The sequence below is a fragment of the Lagopus leucura genome, unplaced genomic scaffold (assembly GCF_019238085.1).
Source record: "Lagopus leucura isolate 7727_CA_CO unplaced genomic scaffold, USGS_WTPT01 Super-Scaffold_806, whole genome shotgun sequence".
NCBI lineage: Eukaryota > Metazoa > Chordata > Aves > Galliformes > Phasianidae > Lagopus > Lagopus leucura.
In genome coordinates, this window is record NW_024962260.1 from 3986363 (window position 1) to 4007581 (window position 21219).

General features: G+C 41.0%; 1 protein-coding gene across 7 annotated transcripts in view; it reads left to right on the forward strand.

The window, feature by feature from the left end:
• CLIP1 (CAP-Gly domain containing linker protein 1) overlaps positions 1–20598 on the forward strand; it is a 62883-nt gene extending 42285 nt beyond the window's left edge. For 4 of the 7 annotated variants that reach the window (XM_042865345.1, XM_042865347.1, XM_042865348.1 and 1 more), the window contains 13 exons: positions 104–269; positions 364–579; positions 1565–3847; positions 4996–5133; positions 6416–6522; positions 8814–8934; positions 12715–12767; positions 17620–17737; positions 17999–18158; positions 18340–18389; positions 18905–18910; positions 19344–19468; positions 20132–20598. In XM_042865345.1, coding sequence (XP_042721279.1) covers positions 104–269; positions 364–579; positions 1565–3847; positions 4996–5133; positions 6416–6522; positions 8814–8934; positions 12715–12767; positions 17620–17737; positions 17999–18158; positions 18340–18389; positions 18905–18910; positions 19344–19468; positions 20132–20354 — 3766 coding nt within the window. In that variant the 3' untranslated portion in view covers positions 20355–20598. The remainder of the gene's footprint in view (positions 1–103; positions 270–363; positions 580–1564; positions 3848–4995; positions 5134–6415; positions 6523–8813; positions 8935–12714; positions 12768–17619; positions 17738–17998; positions 18159–18339; positions 18390–18904; positions 18911–19343; positions 19469–20131) is intronic. The other 3 variants (XM_042865349.1, XM_042865350.1, XM_042865351.1) reach the window with 1 other exon arrangement.
• Positions 20599–21219: the final 621 nt, after the last annotated feature.

Genomic DNA, 21219 nt, shown 5'->3' on the forward strand with positions numbered 1-21219 from the left:
CGTTTGGACAGAATATAGGACTTCAACATAATTCAGAGTCTTTCACCTCAGAGTTTGTCAGGCTGTCAGCTAAAAGTAATGTTCTTTTATTTGGTCTTTTTAGGCAGTTGGAGCAAATACAATTTGAGCTTACAAAAGCAAATGAAAAGGCTGTTCAGCTTCAGAAAAATGTGGAAGAGACAGCACAGAAAGCTGAGCAGAGTCAGCAAGAAACTCTCAAGACTCATCAAGAAGAGCTGAAAAAATTGCAGGATCAACTAATGGACATAGTAAGATGTTTATAAAGCACTAGCTAACTATATTGAGAATAGTTACTGTGATGTACCTCTGCATCTGTGTTCCAACTGTTTTATTTTCTATTAGAAAAAGCAAATGGAGACCAGTGAAAATCAGTATAAGGATCTTCAGGCAAAGTATGAGAAAGAAACTTCTGAGATGATCACCAAACACGATGCAGATATCAAAGGGTTTAAGCAGAACTTGTTGGATGCAGAAGAGGCACTGAAAACTGCACAAAAGAAAAATGATGAGTTGGAAACACAGGCTGAGGAGCTGAAAAAGCAAGCAGAACAGGCTAAAGTATGTATACTTTCTTATTTTGCAATTAATTTCAAGTTCAAATCTTCATATTTCAGTAACTCATTGATTTGTTGTTTTTTTTTTTCCTGGCTTCACCATTTCATAGTAGTTTATTTACAGTGTTTGAATTTGTCCAGGGTTGGTTAATGTTGATTAGGGAAATGAAGCACACGCAACCAGCTGGTTATTGCCTCTAGATGCAGTGTGATTCTTTGACATTGCCATTTTATGTTCATAGATACTTGATTGACTTACTTGACAGTAAGTTAGAGCCAAATATTATTCTCAGTGTTACAAGTGCATGAATTTTAAATATGTTTTGAAGTACTTCATTAAAAGGTGTTACACACTTGAAGTTTTGCTCTGTAGTATGTACAGCTATTTGATATGAATCTTGACTTGAATGATTTACATTTTGTCTCCTGTTTCTTTGACATTCCTGCTTGCTTTCATCCCACATTAGTGGCTATAATATTTTGTGCTTCAGCAAAATGTTCAGTATATTAATTGGCAAATAAGTCAACTTTTAGGTACATCACTTACATGGTGTTTTGGCAGTATTTCTTGGGCAGAATCTTGAGGAGAACTAATTACAGAAGGTTTCTTTGGGAATTGAAGGCAGTATGTAACGCGCATTTTAACTTAGATTCTGATGAAACCATTCTGTCGCTCTTCTTTCTGAGCAGTTTTCATTCAGAAAAGTCATTCGGAGCAGTTTAAAAAACATGATGAGGTTTTATATGGGGTAGCCTTCAAACTATGATATTTTAATGAAACCACCACAGTATTTCCTTGTGGATGTTTTTCAATGAAATATTGGTGTGTTGTCAACAGTTTAGTTTGCAGAAGGGCTCTGTGCCAGAATATATACAGTTTTTTTAAAAAACTTAAATCACAATAGCACTGTTTGCCCTTAATCCACATTTCTCGTTTGTCTGCTTGACTTCATTTTTGCTTTCCCTTCTCCCTCACTTTATTTCTTTAGTCCTTGAGCTCTGTGTTAGCATCAGCCAGGAAAGAGATTGAACTAATGTCAGACAAGATGAGGGATTTAATATCAGAAAAAGAGACTCTGGCACAGGAGAGGAATACTCTAAAATTAGAGAAAGAGTCACTGTTATCACAGCACCTAGAGATGGAGTCAAAGATTTTGTTAGTTGAGAAAGACGGAGAAGAGCTTTGGGCAAAAAACGAAGAACTTAATTCAGAAAATAAACAAATTTTAAAGCAGAAAGAGGAAGCTGAGGCCAAAAGTCGTCAGGAAAGCACAGAAAAGGCAGCACTGGTTTCTGAGAAAAGCAAATTGCTCTCTGAAATAGAGACAGCACAGGCAGATCTTCTGAAGGTAACTCAAGAAAATGATGCTCTCCGGTCTTCAGAGTCAACCTTGCTCCAACAGTTGCAAGAACTTCAGGCCAACAAAGATGCTATGGATGTGGCATGTCAGAAACATATCAAGGAACGGGAAGAACTGGAGCGTTATCAGAAGAAGCTTTTGGAAGAGAATGATGCAGTCATCAAAGACAAAGATGATGTCATTCAGAAACTGCAAAGTTCTTATGATGACCTGGCTAGAAGTCAAAGAGAGCTTCTGCAAGAAGTGTCAACTCTGACTGCAGAGAGAGATTCAGCCCAGGAAAAATACTTGGATCTTAACAGTACACATATAGCCTTAACAACTCAAATTGACTGTCTGCTGCAGACAAATCAGAGTCTGCAGTCTGAGAAGGAGATGCTCCTTAAAAGCAGAGAAGAGCTGTGTGTGAGTTTGGCCAATAGTGTTAGTGAAAAACAGGCATTAAAAGTGAGAAGAGACGAGATGCAAACAGAACTAGAGGCTGAACGTGAGAAACTTGAAAAGATGACAAAAGACAATATGGAGTTGAAGGCTTCCCTTTCTAATCTCTCTAATTTTCTTGAGGAAATGAAATCCTCAAGAGAGACATCTAACTCTGAACGTATTCATTTGCTTCAAGAGGCTCTTTCTGCATCAGAACAAAGGCTTCTGACTGAAAGGGAGAAACTGCTAAATGAAAATAAGGCAGTTACTGAAAAGCTCATGAAGGCCACAGCAGATGCTGAGCTTGCTGAGAGAGCCTTCACTGAGAAGATCAATGATTTGAACTTGGAAAAGGAATCTGTTTTTTCTAAGTCACTGCAATTTGAAAAGCACAATGAAGCTCTTCTGCAAGAGAAGGATGAGTTGGAGAGAAAGTACTCTGAGCTTGTTGATGAGAAGAAGTCTCTTGAAAACACAGTTTCTGAAATGAAGAGAGAGCAGGAGCTGGATTTCTCAGCCAGGAGTGTTCTGGTCCAAGAGAATGCCACCCTCAAAGATTCCATTGAAGCCCTCGAGGAAGAACTAAACAAGAAGCAGCTAGAAAATCAAGAGCTGATAGCCTGTAAAAGTGACCTTTCAGATCTTCTGAAGGAGGCCCAGGATGCCAGAAGAACATTAGAAAATGAACTGGCTGCTGTATCACTTGCCAAGCAGGTCCTGTCATCTTCATTCAGTACCTTTTCCTCTGATGTAGAAACACTGAACAGAGAGAAGATGGAATTACAAGAGGAATGCCAGAAATTAACTGATGAGGTTGAGAATATGAAAGAAAACTTAACCGTGGAAAAGAAAGCTAGAAAACTGGACAAGGAATCCTTTTTGTTGGAACGTTCAGAGCTACAAAACAGCATTAGTTTCTTAGAGAAGGAGATGGAAGTGATGAGAGAGAAAAATAAAGAATTTCTGACTGAGAAAGAGCTTCTGGTTCAGGAAAAAGAAAAATCTGAAACTAAACTGGAGGAAGTAATTAAAGAAAAAAAGGTTCTCTGTACAGAAACAGAGCAGCTGGCGTCCAAAATTGAGCAACTGAAGAGTGACTTTACTTCTCTGTCTGCATCAAAAGCAGAGCTTGAGGACATGCACAGCTGTGTCTCTGTGATGCAGGATGAACTTCAGCACAAATATGAGGCGATGGAGAAGGAGAAAATGGAGTTAGTTCAGGAAAATGAAAGTCTGCATGCTGAGTGGAAGAGCCTGGTCATCATTAATGAAGAAATAATAAAAGAGAAGGAGAAATTGTCCAAAAAATATTGCAAACTGCGTGAGAAGGTAGTAGCACTTCTAGAGCAAACTGATGCAGACTTCTCATGCAGACTGCTGTTCTCTGAGGAAAAACATGAGCTGCTGCTGGAGGAGATGAGCAATCTGGCTTTGAAACTAAGAGAAATAGAGACTCTCCAGGCCCAAACATTTGTGCAAAAAATTGAGGTATTGAAACACATAAACAATCAAGTATGGTTATACTAATACTGAGCACTAACTCAATGGTTTTCTCTCTGCACTTCATTGCACAATCAGCACCTCAGTATGAACAGGCTGGAATTTTGTTCTCATTACCTTGGATTTTTTTCAGGTTGTGAGTCTGAAAGACATTTCAATTATAACATTTATTTTTAAATAATTCCTAAACATGGGAGCCTATGTTGTTGCTGAATGTTGCAAGAAAGCAGCATAAACTGTGAATAAAAGGAAGGTTTGTTTTCTGAATCTATTAGGAAAACCGGGCAGTTCCTCTGTCAAAGTACTTTGCAGCTTAAGAGCTGGAGGAGGAATTGCAACAAAATACAAATCTGTGTTACTCCAAAAGTACAAAACAGTGTCCTGCTGCTGTAAATGTCATTGGATTAAGAAAACAATGCAGGACAACCATTTATATTTGCAGTGTAGGACTTTTAGATATTGGCAACCACGGTGTTCTTTTTATTCACAGAAGTGTTCTGTATTCACCACCACCAACTTCTGAACAGTAGTTTGAATTTTTCTTTGGCTTGAAGCCCATAAAATCATTTTTAATGCAAAATGGAATTGAGATATCCTACAGGAATGCATTATGCCTGCCTAGGTATTAAAATACACTTACGAATAATTTCATTTTATGAGGGCATAATGAACAACACTAAAACAATGTGATCATTGGCTTTATTTGTTATTTAATTTTTAACTTATTCTCACATTTTTAGCATTTTTTGTAATTTCACATTTTCTGAAAATGGAGCGGTGTGTTGGCAGTGAATCTCTACTGAGCTGCTACTCTGAAGTGTTCAGAAATCTAAGAGCAATCACAGCGGCGGTAAATAGAAATCCAGGTAATTAAAAAGAAGAAACGCGCTTCCTCAGTGGTGACACAAGTATGAGATCCCAATCAATTTCTGCATGGAAGTGAATCTACTCATGACCACTGATTTTCATACTTTGTGCAGCTTCAGAATGCAAGTACATTCCTGTTGAAGGCCGTGTTTAATTGGAAAGCAGCTGGCAAACAGTTGAGCTGTGCGTAAAGTATTGTGGTTCCCCTTTTGCTTTCAGATGTCCCGCTGGTAATGCTTCCTTTCCTTCCATCCTCCCTTTATACATAGGCTGACAAAAGAGCAGAAGAAGTTTTACAGACCATGGAGAAGGTGACCAAAGAGAAGGATGCCATTCACCAAGAAAAGATTGAAACTTTGGCATCTTTGGAGAACTCGAGACAGACAAACGAGAAGCTGCAGAATGAAGTAATCACATTTAAATGCTTTTATATGAAAAGTGTTGCCTAGCTTGTGAGTGATTTGGACCTTTCTCGCAGTGTCTATGTAGTGTGTGAAATCTGTGTTCTAGGCTTTGGTCGCTTTCTGGTATGAAACACAGCTCAGACTGGTGCTTTGGTTCCCTGAGGTTGTGCTGGGTGCAGCCTCACACTGCAGTGAAGTGTGCTGCACAAAAGCACGAGCACAGCTGTCCCAAAGAACTCACAGTCCAACAAGTACAGCATTCCTCTGAGCGCCTGTTCTTCAGTCTGTGCCCTGCTGCTCTGTCATACATCAGGGTTTGAGGGCAGGGAGAATGCCCTCACTAATCTCCTCTGTACTCTTAGGCCCCAGAATATCTTCATCTAACATCCAGCTGGCAGTTTTTCTGCAGATGTGGAGCACTCTGTTGCCTCTTTTTGGTCATCATTTCATCTTGTGCAGCTCTCCTAATAATGGGCAGTGGACAGCTGGGCTAACCTAAGTGCCACGGCTGTTCAGAAACAGTAGTGTTTTCCAAGGAGATCTGATGGCTCGAGAATTAAAAGCAATGACGTTAATAATGGCAGGAGTTCCTTTTGGGATTAAAAAAAAAAAAAAAAGAAAATCATGCACAGGGTCTGTAATGCCATGAGAGTGGCTGAAGATTATCTGTTATGTAATATAATGTGTCAGTGAATGCAGACAAATAAGGTTCACAAGCCTGTGGGATTTCACTGGTAAATGCAAGCTCAGTAAATAGATAAGCAGCAATCTGACCTGTGCAACAAGATCTCTGGAAGGAATTGATTTCTTATGGTTGCAAGCATAACATTCAGCCTTCTGTTTCTCAGAAATTAAGGTATGGTAAAGGAGAACTTCCTATCAGTTATTTTAGAGGACTAAATATCAAAGGGAAGAGCCGATTTCTACATGCAGTATTGAGTTATTAAAAAAAAAGAAAAGACAAAAAAGCTTTGAGATGCATAGCATTTAAAATGGAGGTGCTTTGGAGCTTTACCTTTTATACCAGGGTCCACACATCAGATTACTGTAAGCTGCTCTGAAGAGGAGATTGAATTCTTTGTGCTCTGGACTTGAATTCAGAAGGGCTCAACCTGTTCTGTTGGACAAATGCTTCTCAGTTCAAATGGTCTAATTAATTTAATGAACAAAAATGACAAAAAGGAACAGCTCAGCTCAGGCCTCTGTCTTCCTGAATACTTTTCCAAGTGATGCACCTGAAGACAGCATAGTTCATTTGTGTAATTGGTATTTTTTTCTCTTTAAGTTGGACATGCTTAAACAAAACAATTTGAAAAATGAAGAGGAACTCACTAAATCAAAAGAGCTCCTGAACCTGGAGAACAAGAAAGTGGAAGAACTTAAAAAAGAATTGTAAGTATTTCAGTGTACGTTTGTTAAACCATTGCTTTGTAGTATATTTATCTCTTAAAAAAACAAATTCAGTACTTCTCTGGTATCCTTATTTATAAAGCAGATATTTAATTAAAATTAGATACTGGGTTGGCAGGCATATAGTTTGAAATCAGAATATTGCTCCTGAGTTTCTAAACGTTATGAACAAATCCTTCCTTCATTCAAGCTTTGAAATAATTTGTTTGGTGGAGGAAGTATCTAGTTCTGCCACCTGAGGGCACTAAATTATTTTAAAAGCTTAATTGATATCAAATCCAAGCAGTATTTCCTTGTAAGTATACTTGGAGCATCAAGTAGTTTTAAGAGATATTGTTCATAGAAAATTGGGTTCTGTTCCTATTTCTCATGATTTCCAGTTTACTCCACTTGCCGCACTATGCTCTTATTTTCTAACTGGTACCATACAAATCCATGTATATAAATATGTATAACCAGAGTTGGTCACTTATCATTTGAGAAACTATTGCTTATGTACTGTAATGTGTAGCATTGTACACAAAGTAACTGCAAAGCATCTGGCACAGAGTAATCTGTGTGTGCAGTGTTGCTGTACCAAAGCTGTGAGTGTGCTGCTGTGAACAAAAGCCCAGCCATGTTGTTACTGCTGTCCAGGAGCTGCAGGTCCCGCAGCTCTGAGATGTTGAGCATGAAATCACAAATCTGCATTCCTGCCTGCCTGCACACTGAGAGCTGGAATGTAGAATTTGGACTGATAGATAAGAGCATCTATGATTAATTATTGTTATTAGTTCCATAAGTCATTTGTGACAGCTCTCACCACTGCTTTGAGGTCAAGGCAGGACACAAAGGAAATCAGCACGCAGAATGAACACTTAGTTTCTCTATGTGTGACCATCCTTAACTTGCTTTTAAAAACCTGCCTGAATAGAGAGCAACCCTGCAGAAGAAAGGTGGGATTTCATTCTGCAGTTTCTGCCTGCCTCCAAGCTCGTGGGAAATGCCAAAGCAAAACAATCATTTCTAGAGCAGCTGCTGTAATGCTGGGGCAGAAGGGGCTAGCAGTCTGATTTCATGGAGAGACAGAATATATTAGACTGTAATTTTTTCAAGAGAAGACTGGTTTGAACAAACAGTCGTGGTTACAGACGGGTATGCGCCTGTGTCAGCAGGTATATGCGTACCAGGATCATTTGAATCAGCATTCGGTGAGGAGAGCCAGCCGGCTTAATCCAAGTCTAGGAGGCTTGAGAACTGGTCAAGAAGAAGAAAACTAGCTTCTCTAGTGGTGTAGCTAGAGATGAGGGGTTGGAGAAATGGTTGGAAAATCTTAAGTCATATTACGTGCTAAATTCTAAAGGTAAATCACACTTCCTTCTGTTTAACTGTGCTCAGTAACAGCCCATAGAGTTCCTCTGTCTTGAAGCACTTGAGTGAGTTTCCGACTCCTGGCTTCTCCTGCCTCCCACATCCACACAAATACTTTTAATATTCCGGTCAGGGTTTAACTCTGTGTAATATTGGCACATAGGAGCACTGATACTCCTTTTTATGAAAACAAAACCCAGTCATAGAAGTTCCCATTTATTGAAGTTAAGCAAACTCTTTTCATTTTTTTTAAGATATACTCAAATATTGTAAGAACTTACATTAGTCACTTGTCCCCCAGGCAAGCAAAACAAATCAAAAGTAAACTTTCTTTAAGGAAACAATATGTATTAATAGCAAAATGAAACCTGCAGATATACTTCAGCTTTTGTTATGTTGTTTGGTTTTGTACCTGAAAAATAACAAGAACGGAGCAGCTGACCCCACAATCTCACACATTCTTGGTTGTCTGGGCGGCAGATCCTGCAGGGAGTGCTGAGAGACTGTGAGCTTTTTTTGCTTTTAAAGGCAGTTCTCGTGCTTTAACTGCAGAGTAGTCAGCCACGTTCATTTCTGAGCATGTCTGGGCTGTGCAGCTCATCAGCAGCTCCTGTGAGGGATATTCCTAAATCCAGTGCTCGATAACCACTGGAAATGTGCAGAACGAGCAGACTGAATTTTCCCTGCGTTCCCTTGAGCTCTGATGCATTTAAAGGAGAAGGAAGCGATCATTTTGTGCTGCTGTCTCTTTTCAGGGTTAAACCTATCCGTGCGCAGCGAGGTACGGCTCGTCACCTTTATTGTCAGTCCCACCGGGCACGTGACCTAGATGTATTTTTCCAAGCTGTGAAGCTGATTCTCTCCCCCAGTTTTTTCTTGCCTCCCTCGTTCCTATGGTAACAATGCACTCTCTGTCCTCGCAGCGAAGCGCTGAAGCTGGCAGCTGCTCAGAAGTCCCAGCAGCTCGCAGCTTTGCAAGAGGAGAACGTGAAACTTGCCGAGGAGCTGGGCAGAAGCAGGGACGAAGTCACAAGTCATCAGAAGGTAGAGTGGCTGGAACGTTTCCTGATGTGTGCTAAAGTGTGGTACATGCTGTTTCCACTGATGTCTGGGTGACGTTGCACTGCATGCTTGTGATTGAAAGATGAGTTGTTCTGAGGTTTTAAAATAAATTTGGAAACCACCTGCACTGCCAGGTTCGTACTGCAGGCTAACAGAAGGTTGTGTAACCTACAAAGGATACTTAGGAGGCTTGGAAATAAGATTCAATATGATTTAGCCAAATGTATTAAGAGACTCTTTCTATTTCTGTCAGGAGTAGTTTTATTATACAACTATGAAATTTCCATCTAAGCAGTACTAACGAAATCTATTTAATGCTTCTCCTTATTCCTGCTCTCCGTTCCCATGAAAAGAAAGAATATTTAGAATGTCTTTCAGAATACTATTTAAAACTACTTGTTTGGAGTCTATAAAAAGCACTGTGCATGTATATGCTTACTTAGACATGATACTGTGCATGTACATGAACAGTGCTGCAGTCAGGTATTGGGTTCTGGAGGACTAGAATTCATATGAGGTTGCTGTTTTTTTGTTATAGTTTATGGGAAAAAAACACTTTTTTTTTTAATATTACACTTGGACACATTGGAATCTTAAAGCGTGTGCTTAGTTATACAGCTTACAACACTGGTACCTCCTAGAGAAATACTAGATTTACATCCATTACATATGGTGGTTTCATTTCTTGCGGAGCATTTCTCATGATAACACCATGAAGGCACCTAAGGAACATCTAGATTAAAAGCAAGAGTGGAGCATGGCTTTGTGTACTGGCTGAGAGCTCTTCTGCAGAAATGGGCATGCCTGCTCTCAGAGGCAATGGAAGAGATGTCTTCTGTCCTGTAACACAGGCTAACACTTCTGAGGCCAAGAGACTGGCTTTTCCCCCAAGGAATCTAACCTGCTTTGAAATACTGAGGATGAGTAACTACAGATCTAGCAAGTTTCTAAATCCCTTTGGCTGCTGCTAGGAGTAATGCACGAGCTTCTTCATCCTGAAGAGCCTTTGGAGATGATTAAATTGAGACCCAGACGTGTGGGCTCAGCCAATGAGTCATGATGCATCTGAGTAGTGATGTGATAACAGAATGCTGTCATCCTAAACAGCCAGTGGGAGCTCTGCTCCCTACTCCCACATGTTTTCTTAAATTATTTCAGAATCTTTGAGGCAACCTGTTATTTTTTTGAAAGAGTTGTAACTTGAAAAGGAGTCAGCGACATCGCTCAAATCTTTCTGCCTATCCTAAATATCCAGTCAGAAAGTGCCTGAAGGAAGGGGACCTTCAGCCCACGGGGCTGGCAGAGGTGAATGCAGTCTCACTGTGGCCTCATGTAGTTTCTAGATGAACTCACAGAGCAGTCTTGGTGTCTCCATCCTATCTGCCTGTGGATCTGTCAGCAGGGATCCAATCTCAGTGCCAGGTCTGTGAAGCACAAAGAGCCAATCACCTTGCAAACAGGAATATTCTCAGTTCACTTTCACCGTGACCTTTTCTGTCCATAAGCAGATGGCTCCCATAACTAAGATTTGGAAGGTCTGCTGGAGCTTGAGAAACAATCTGTTTACCTTCCAATTTCCAGTGTGAACTTTGCATTGCATTTCTGAACTGTCGTATTGGATCCAGTGAGCTGTGTGGCCTCTTAACGGCCTGGGAGAGGCCTTGGTTGTTCCAGGAAGTTCTGCTGTGGCAAAAGGAGCAAAGGCAAAATAGTGTCATGTAGAATGCAGGTTCCCTTCCAGCTGTCACACAATGAGCTCAGTACTGTTCAATTCTTATTGATGAGATATGCAGTGTATCTGCCCAGAACTGTTAGATCTCTTGGTTCCTTGAATGGAAGACGGATATCCTCCCAGAGAGCATTCTCTGGAGCACATGAAGTACTGACCGGTGCTGATCATCCTTTTCAGTCTGATGGAGACCTGCTGTTAGCCTTCAGAATGCAACTTTTTTCATGTTTCCTTTGGATCTGCGCTAAACCTAAACTTAAAGTCAACTTGTTTGGCCTTTGACTCAACCAGGTTCTTGAGGATTCTGGCACTGGTAGCCCTTTCTCAGGTTAGCATGTTCACACTGATTCCACAACTCTTTTATTCTGCACACACACTGTATTTAGGCACCGAGTTTCAGCACTGTTTGGACTTTTTTGCTTCAGGCTGTCTATGGAACTGAAAGAACATTGCTATGAAGAACTGCTCAGATGGGTTTAAGAGAACGAGTGCTGATGCTGAGAAAGAAGATGACTTAGACCAGCATCACTTGTGGAGCTGTATTTCATACAGCAGATGCTGAAAAACTGGACAGTAGGGAAGGAAGCACAAATGTAGCAGTGCTTCAGTCTGGGTTTCTGTGCATGTCTATTAAAATGCAGTAAGAAAGATAGCAAGCATATGTTTTAAGTATTTTGAGCAGTCGCTATGGTAACTATAAATTCTAAGTGTGCTGCTAGTCAGTTGGGTTAGTGAATCTGCAGCTGCATGTGACACACTTTGCAAAATTAATGAATACTCTTTCATGAATGATTTATCCTGACATCTAAAGGTTAAAGTGCCTAAAGATGCTGAGGGGTGGTTTTTTATATCGATTCATAAATAATTAGCTGTGTGTAATTAGTTAAAGATTCCTAGTCAGATACTGAGCTCGGGGAGCTTTTCTGGCTTCAGAGTATTTGCTGTGGCATTTCAGGAGCTTCAGACAGGCCCAAGCATTTTAATTTCACTGGAAAACTGTAGAAACATCCATCCGCTGAGCTGCACCATCTTTTGTTAAAGGTACATGAGGAGCCTGCTCCAAGGCAAGAGAGAGCAGACTTAGCATTTTGCTGTCCTTTACTTGTCTCTGATGTCCACGTCTGTCTTGTTCTGCACAAAAATCTATCGTTTCTCCACAGCCAACCAGGAAAATAAAAAGGATGAGGGATGGATGCAAGGTGTGTGCTCCGAGCTGTGGGGCATCTCACAAGCATTGAAGGCTATTCAGGGGTGAATGGGCACAGAGCGAGCAGAAAGGAGAGAAAAGAGATGGAGTGGTGGGGAAAAAAGAATGACCTTAAAAATACTTAATTCTAACATTCTCAGTTACTTCAGTGTGCCTTCTGTGTTGGGGCTCTGTGGTTTTGATGTGGTTGCTACTTCTGGTTGGTGGATTTTGTTGGTTTGCTGGTTGTGTGCTTGTTGCCTGTTTGGACCCTGCCCCAGGGACACTTTTCAGTGGAAGTTGTTGCTGGTTCTGAGGGCCCTGCAGAGTCACAGGTTTGGGATGCAGTAGCAGACACCCAGACAACAGCTCTCGGGATAAATAATTCATCTCTATACAGTGGTACAGAAACCAGTACAGATCAGTACTGGTATCCAGGCTGTTACAATAGCAAATCCAGGGATTCAATAGTACAGTTATCCAGGTCAAAATGAGAACAAATCCAGTAATTCATCAATACAGAGTGAAACTTAACAGCTGGGAACACTTACAGTTCTGTGTGGTGTGCCTGGGGCCAAGAGGAGTTCTGTTGCTGTGCTTCACACCTCTTGTGTGCACGGGGCCTCAGAACAGTTTAAAGCTGTAATGGCCCCTCACCAGCTAACACTGGTCACTAAATGATGTGTGTCTGTGCCTGCTTTGGCCTAGAAGAAAATCGATCACCGTAAGGATGTGTGCACTCTGTAGCCTCTCCCATATTGTTTTATGAACATGATATTCTGATATATTATAATAAGGAAATAACCCTTCATGTATTAACTGTGGGCTTTTTGTATTTGTGTTTTAGCTGGAAGAGGAGAGATCAGTACTCAATAACCAGTTACTAGAGATGAAAAAGAGGTAAGGGTTTTTTTCTGATGCTGGTAACTGTACAGTCCTACAGAAAACTTGGCAAAACATTATCCAAAAAAAAAAAAAAAAGCCAAGAAAAAGCATTTTTTCTCTACTATGTCATATTTAAAAGTATTGAGGTTTTTATGCAGCCCGGGCTCATAGATCATGTCTTCCACATTTCTTTATAAAAAAGGAGATGAAAATGTAATTCTTAATATAAGAAAATATAAGAAAACAAGCAGGAGTTACCATTTCCTCTTTAGTTTGTTCATCTTTGGTCCTCTGTAGATTGTTCATCAGTCTGATAAATATCATGGGTACAGATCCTCCCCGGTCAGGTTCTTAAGGAAGAAAAATACAGAGATGATAAGGATTTATATTAAAATAAATAAATGAAGGCTGTTACTCAGCCTTTGTTGGATTGTTTTGAGATATGAATCTCACTCTATCTGTAGTTATTGCAGTTCATTCAGCACTGCTATTTAATACCAGGAGATTTGTCCTGGTTGTCTGGGGCATCCATTTGTAAACTGCTGCTCAGTAAATGGTCCCAAGTTACAAAACGTGCCACCTTCCTGCTGTTCATAGGGAAAGCTCATTGGCTGCACACCAGAATGTGTTCAGAAAAATGTCGCCTTTTCAAAAGTAATTATATAAATTCTTAGAAAAAGGGGCAGATCTCCATGACACCAAGTGCATTCCAAGAAAAACAAACAAGCCTGTTAGAATTTCCTGTGCTTACAACACTCCAGCTTTCATGGACATCCTTGGCTATTCCGTATTTATACAGCCTGTTTTTATTCCCTAATAATCTGTTATTTGGTGGAAGGTGATTCATCCTCTGTTACATCTCACCCTTCTTTTAAAGGACAGTGTGCACATAGGATATTACACAAGCTAAAGCCTTCTTAGAGAATGCAACAGTTCTATTAGTCATTATACTAGTGGATGGACAAGTCAGCAGCTGAAGTTTCAGCCTTAAGCAGCATCACGAATTGGATCATAGGGTTTGTAGCTGTGTATAACAGCAAAATGCCATTTATACATGTTAAAATACAAATTCTAGAGTAAGCTGTAAAGAGCAAGAAGAGCGGCTCTGATTTTCCTTCTGAGTTGGATCTGTCACGTCTGCACCACACATATACTCAGCAGTTAATTCTGTACCTGTTTTTACTCTGTGTGAACTGCCTGAAATAGCCAACATGAATATGAGATCGTCACAGGGAACATTAACAGTACTTTCAGGGTTGTCAGGTCCATCCACCTTCGCTCACCTTTGGTTACAATGGGATGCCCAAGTTTCTGACTGACTTTAATGATATTTCTCTTTGGTGTTGAATAAACTCCAATACAAAAGATAAAACAAGAATCAAGTCAGAGTCATTGGAGCAAACTGAGGACCATGAGGGGTTAAATGGAAGCATATGGTCTTATTTGCCAACAAAAGCAGACTGAATGAAGAAGTAATGAAACAACAAAAACTTGTCTCTAAGTTCCTGAATTCTACTGAAGCTGGTGTTGAGCAGTGATTTCTTCCTTTTGTGTTAAGAATCTGAAATACTGAAACAGAGACATCTGCTTATCTCAGTTAGGTTAGATCTCCAGCAGATCTTCCTTCCATTCCACCCACCCAATTTAACAACTGCCCATGAAACAGTTCAGCTCGCAGTGACAGGAGATCAGTAGCTATGGATCTGATGGGGTTCCGTGTTACTTCAGCTCATAGGGTCGTTGTGGGTTGCTAACTGTCTTACTGTCTTTGAGCTTGCGCTATTTATCGATACTCATTTCATTCCTCTCTCTTCCCTTTCCTACCCTTGCTTCCTTTGCTATATCTGTGTGTCTTTAATGGTAAGACTAAAGAAAGTCTATCCACGTTATAATAAATAACTTTTTTTTTTTTAAGTATAGCTGTTGTACATATTTTGGCTGCCTTTGTCCCTTGGTGTCTTGCTTTTGTTTTGTAAAATACTCAGCTATATATATATCTATATATATAAAAATATATATAAAGTCTATATTTTTTACAAAAAAAAAAAAAGCCCATGGGTGTGTGCAAATTTGGTTCTTCCTTACAGTACTTGGCATTTCTATTCCACATTTCTAACGTTTGGTTCTTGTTATCTTGCATTTTTAAAGCTTCCCCAGTAACACTTTAAGGTACCTGCTTCATTCTTAGAATGTCTGATTCTTGTAGTAAGGGAAGAATCTGGGTGATGGGCTTTTTTTCCAATAAAAACAAAAAACAAACAAAAAAATCCTGTCTCCAATGACTTCCACACACTGCTCAAAATGCGCTTTAACCTCCTCTTGAAAGTGAAATTCTGAATTGGCACGTGAAGTGAACCGACAGGGTTTTTTTAATCGCTATTGGCAAGCAGATATTTTGAATACGGACTTCCAGGGAAGAAGTTTAAGTTCACTGCCTCCATTTTCCCCTTGTAGAATGTATTGCCTCTCATCTGAATCGCAGTGCAAACGGTGCTGAGGGTATCAGTGGGGCAGGCTCTGCTGATGCTGGAAGTGAGCTGTGATCCCCACTCAAGTATAAGTAATGAGTGAGATCTACCCACTCTATTTGTAGGCTGTCCAGTCTGTGCTTTTTAGAGGGCCTCTAACCAGAGCTGTAAAGGATTGTTTCTGCAAACATTGCTCTGTAAAGGAAAAAAACAATGCTTAATATGAGAACCTTTCCCCCCACCTCTTGTTTTCTTTCCTCTGTCCCTCTCTTATTTCTTTCCCCTTGTGTTACAGTATTCTCACTCCTATATATAAATATATATTTATATGCTTACAAACTGTTTACCTTTCCCAACGGCCTGAATTCTTGTGCTTCCTTTTTACAAGGCCAACAAATGGCAGTCCACCGTATGTGTACAGAAAGCATACGTCTGGCCTTCATCTCTAAGATGAGGATCTGACCAAACAGCTGAAACAGTGGCTCAATAGCAAGTTCCTGAGCATGAGATGAGTTGCTGGGGTTTCCATCTGCCTTTTAATGCAGTGTGCAGAGCAAAAGGAAAACCTGGGCAAAGTGTCAGGTAGGAGGGAGCTTGTGAGGAGCATCCTGCAGATGTTCTTTCCCAGTGCAGCTCTGTGGATTGCAGAGGGCAGCAGCATCCTGGACATGTGCAGGGTTACTTTCCCACACCCCTGGCATTTAAAAACATGGGTTAGGCTAGAGTGTGTGAGTAATGCTACTGAAGAACACTGAGATTGACATGCTTTTAGTGCTCTGTTGAATCAGATGTGATAAAGGATAATGAGGAGGTCTGCTAAATGCCACTGCCCTTTTTGTTAACAGGAGAATAACTTGTATTCAAGGCAAGATCGTGCGATCTGCAGCTTGTTGTTGCATTTCTCTTTATATCAAATTCTCTCATTGCAAAAATAGACCAAAATCAACCTTTTGGTTCTTTTTTGGTAGCTGCACCAGCTTTTCTAAACCCCAGATTCTCCACTTGCTGCTTCTTTTCTGAGTATAACCTTAGCAATGGAAGAATTACGTTAACTGTGCCCTCCTTGTTGAGTTTCCCATTTATCAAGTCGGTGAGATTTGCTGTATTTCACGCTCTGGGTATCATGGCTCTCACTAACTGTAGATACTGTGGATATAAAGAATTTCAGCCTGGACCTGTCAGCTATCCCTACCTGCAGCATAGTGTCCCACAAGGATTGTTCCGCTCTTTGTCCCTTCAGCACAGAGAGCGTAGTTTTATGTACTTACTGAGATGTTGTTTGGTCTCTGTGGATACGCATTCTGACAGCTTAGCTCTCATCAGCTCTCAGAGCCTGGAAGAAGAAAAATAGCTAACTTCTGAGCGGTGAGACCACAGTCATCTGCATGGAGATGTCTGCAGTCACATAGAGAACTGGCTTCAGGGGCCTGGAGAGTTGACAGTCAGCTGCCAGGCACTGGTGGTGCTTTCAAAAGCAGATTTCTCCTTTACATAAGTAAACACAGATTATGGAGTAACAAGTTTTTGTTTGTTTGTTTGTTTTTTGGTGGCCTTTTTTGTTTTGGTTTTATTCTTTTAAACAAAAACCTGTTTAGTTTGTACAGAACTTCAATAGCAAAAGTCCTTCCATCAGAGGACAGCTGCTCTTCGGGGCGCATCCTTGACTTCCAGGGAGACCTGCTGGTGTTAGTGTGAGAACATCACTGTGGTGATGCCTTAAGGACACTGACAGGGTAGGGAATGTGGGCAGAAGTGATTGCTCTTTTTCATTGGATAACTGAAAAAGCTGGGAAGCCAGGACATGTGTACACAGAAAGGGTTTGTGTCTGCTTGGGAGGATTTCTTTTTAAAACCCCTCATGAAGTAAAACAAATCCCACGTGGATTTCTGTGAAACAGGACTTGTTAAAAGCCTACAAACACTCTTAAGTATCTGTTTCAGGAAATAACATTATTGAAATTAGTGAGGACCATTTGATATTTCCAGCATCACCAATGCTTTGCATGACAACTTGTATAATGAGCTTTGCATGCATGTTTTGTTGCTTGTCAATAATTTTCAAGAAGTAACAAAACTTTGATGTTAGGTTTGGTGGAACATTGTGCAACATGTTTGTTTATCCTGTGTCTCCTCAGTCTATTAACTCGTTTCTTTAAATTCAAACGGATACGATGATATGCAGATTCTGGCATGTGTTTCCTAGGTAAACTTCTTGCTTTGTTTCCAAAGTTGTGACATCTGACACGTTTGTACAGCTACTAAACCTTAGTTACGTACAGAACTGATCTTTGTTTTGAAGAACAACTTCTTATGGTATCCTAATACTTGAAATTATTCTCTAGGCAACAGCATTAACTTATTCTTGAGATGATTCCTGGTTGTGTTTGGTTTTCTTCTAGAGAATCAACGTTGAAAAAAGAAATTGATGAAGAGAGAGCATCTTTACAAAAATCCATCAGTGACACTAGTGCCTTGATCACACAGAAAGATGAAGAACTGGAAAAACTCAGAAATGAGGTAAAGGAGAAAAAGCAGGAAAATCCTATGGAAAACCCCATGGCTAGCAGTGTCTGACTTGTAGCTGAAGAGTTGGCTGATTTATTTTACTTTATTAACTTAGCATAGTTAAACCTTAGAATTAAATCTTTAGATGTCTGTGTATGCCCAGTTAGGTGAGTGCTGGCCTGTGTTTGTGGTGGCAGTTTAGCACTTAGCATGTTGCCTTTGTGCTTTCATTTCATTCTGGAGGACCTAAACATTCTCTAATGACTGTTGCAGATCACGGTGCTCCGTGGAGAAAATGCTTCTGCAAAAACCTTACAGTCAGTGGTTAAGTCACTGGAGTCTGATAAGTTGAAACTTGAGGAAAAGGTGAAGAATTTGGAGCAAAAACTCAAGGCAAAAAGCGAACAGCCATTAACTGTAACTAGCCCCTCAGGTAAAAGAGAGAGCTTCTTCATTTCTCTGTGCTGTCAGCTTTCATCTTGCAGATTTTGCAGCTGTTAGATGCATAGTTAAAATGAGATGGCCCGCTATTTTCAGTCTCTGACTAAGCCATGGATGTTTCATGCTTTGAATAACTGGTTGTTTATGCCTTGCTTTTTTGTTTCTCTTTAAAGGTGATATTGCTGCTAATCTACTTCAAGATGAAAGTGCAGAAGATAAACAGGTATTTGATCTGAAACATCAGTGAGCTAAAACAGCAGTGTGTCTATAGGCACAGTGCAATCCTCCCACATACAGTTCTTAGCACATTTTGGAAATCGGGACTACAATAGACAGTTTTTTGTTTTCACCTTTTGCTGTTGAGGGGAAATGTCAATGGCTAGAATAACATGAGGAAGCAAGCGGGAGAAGTAGAGGTAGGAACTAGCTGCTCTGTTACCATATGATTCAAACAGATTTAGGAAAAATGTGTATGAAAGGATACAGTAATCATAGTGGACATGTGAAAGAAAGCAGTGCAACAGGGCTGCCTGTGACAACAAAGGCCTAGGATGCATGGTTGGAATAGCAGTGCTGTTAAATCACTGGAGTTGGTCGTGCTGATTAAAAGTCTTTACTGGTGACACGGTCTGTACAGAGGTCAGAAGCAGTGCAATTAACCAATTAAGTAACCACCAATTTCTTTTTTTTATCCCTCCCTGAATTCACCTGCTGATGACAATGCTTTCTTCTGATCAGCAAGAGGTTTGTTCCATTTCTTGCCTTACTTTTATTTTATGCACAATGACAATTTGCCAAGCATTACTTGGTTACTGCCAGTAGTACTTTCATAGTGCTGTCTGCTGATCTTTGAGTGGCTCGGACCTCTTCAGGAAATGCCACGTGGGTGCACTGTGCTGCCTCACTGCCACCACTGGGGTAGCTCAGGGAGTGACGTGGCAGCCCCTGGTGCACCCACTTGAGCAACAGGTCCAGAGGAACAGAGATGTACTTCTGATCAGAATTACACTGCTGGCTCTCATGCTGAAACAGTAACCTTAGAAAAAGAGCTTGATCTGGTGGTGGTGGGTTGAGACCCATTAACATCTGTCATTTTGAGGGCCATTCCTGTGGTGTTTGCTTTCTGTGGACATGCAGTCCTCAACCTTCTGACTGTTCTTGTTCTTTAATGTCACAGATTGACTTCCTGAATTCAGTGATAGTAGATCTGCAAAGGAGAAATGAAGAACTGAACTTGAAAATACAAAGAATGTGTGAAGCAGCCCTCAATGGCAATGAAGAGGAGACAATCAACTATGACAGGTACAAATCCTAATGGGAAGTCTCGGCTTGTGTTCTAGGAGGTGCTGGTAGGAGTCAGTTCTGTCAGCTGCACAACACGTCAGCCTGGTTTCAGCTGCCACAACAAATGCGTAGTTTCCTCCTTAGTTGAGGTAGACTGAATCTATTTAGGTCTATTACTGCAGGGTGCTGGGTGGTGCAAAATGATCCTCAGTACTCACCTGCCACAGGCACTGGTGTCTTGTAACGTATCTGTTGTCAGTGTTGGTTGAGGTCGGTCCTTTCCAAGTTTCATAGAAGAGTCTTTGCCCTTAAGATGCCATTATCTACACTGAGATGGGGAGATCCAGTCCAAGAAACAGAATGAAAACCTACTTCATAAATTGTGAGTTCTGATCTCTCTAATGAAGAACAGAAACTAGCTTCACTGTGTTTCTTTTCAGATAATGCCTCTATGTGTGCACATGTTTACACAGAGCAGTTTGTGCAGTGAACAGTGTAGTGTGAGGGAACGTGGAGTACTGTGATCTTCAGGAGAGTCTTTGTAACAATATTTTATTGACCAGCGTGGTATTTCTTAGGTTCAGTAATTGTGAGATAGCTTACCGGGAGGGAAGCAGAGCTACCTAAAGAATTACGAGAGATAATTGCTCTGTTTGACACGCGCTGGTGCTGGTTTTGCAGTGAGGAGGAAGGCCTGTCCAAGAAGACGCCTCGCCTCTTCTGCGACATCTGCGGCTGCTTTGATCTCCACGACACCGAGGACTGCCCGACCCAGGCGCAGATGCTGGAGGAGCCTCCACACTCCACATACCACGGCAGCAGGCGGGAGGAGCGGCCCTACTGCGACACCTGCGAGATGTTTGGGCACTGGACAGCTGACTGCAATGACGACGAGACCTTCTGACACAGCACGCGGCCAGGGCCGGCCTGTCTGCGTGCCCATCGGACATTTACACAACCAGCATTTCTGTGTGCTGAATGTCAGGACAGGGGATGGTGTTTCTTGACCCCCTTGCTCCCTTTCCCTTTGCCCATCCACTTTAGAGTCAGTAAATTCATAAATATTTTCCTCCTCCACTAATAAGTACCCCGTTTCCCTTTATTAAACTTAAGTGAGGTATAAATAAATGATTTAATGGATGACTTTATGCTGTTGCTTCCCAGGCTCTGGGTTTGTTTCAGCTCTAACACGTCGTGCCCCCGTGCTGTTGGATCTATTGGTGGGAAAACATGTATAGGAACAAAGCACTATAGTTATATTAAAGCTTATTTAAATACTTTAAAATTATGCTGTTAATTTTCATATTTGCACTAAACCATTTTAAAGCTGCATTTGTACATTTAGATTTTTAAGCTTTTTTTGACACTGGACTGGGTTGAGAACTATGTTGTGTTAATTTCCATTTCCTTGCAGTTTGTGCCCTTGGCCTCCAGCTCTGCCTCTGGCCCGGAGGGCTGCAGTACCCTGCCTCGGGTGTGCAGTGCAGACGGGGTAAGGCGCTGCTGTGGGCTCTTTAGAGACCCATCTGCTGCGTACACCTGAAACAGTTTGAGGCATGCCTTTTTTTTTTCGGCATTCTTTCATCTTCTCTACAGTGAGCGTGTGTGTGTGTGTGTATATACATATATATATTAAAGTTATATTTTGAGAAAAAAAAAGCGTTTGCTCTCTTCTGTTCGGTTCCCCGAGCGTCGTACGCGCCGCCCGCCGTGTCCCGCCGCGTCTCCCCTGGCGCCCACCAGGGGACGCTGTGCGGCCGGGCAGCCCC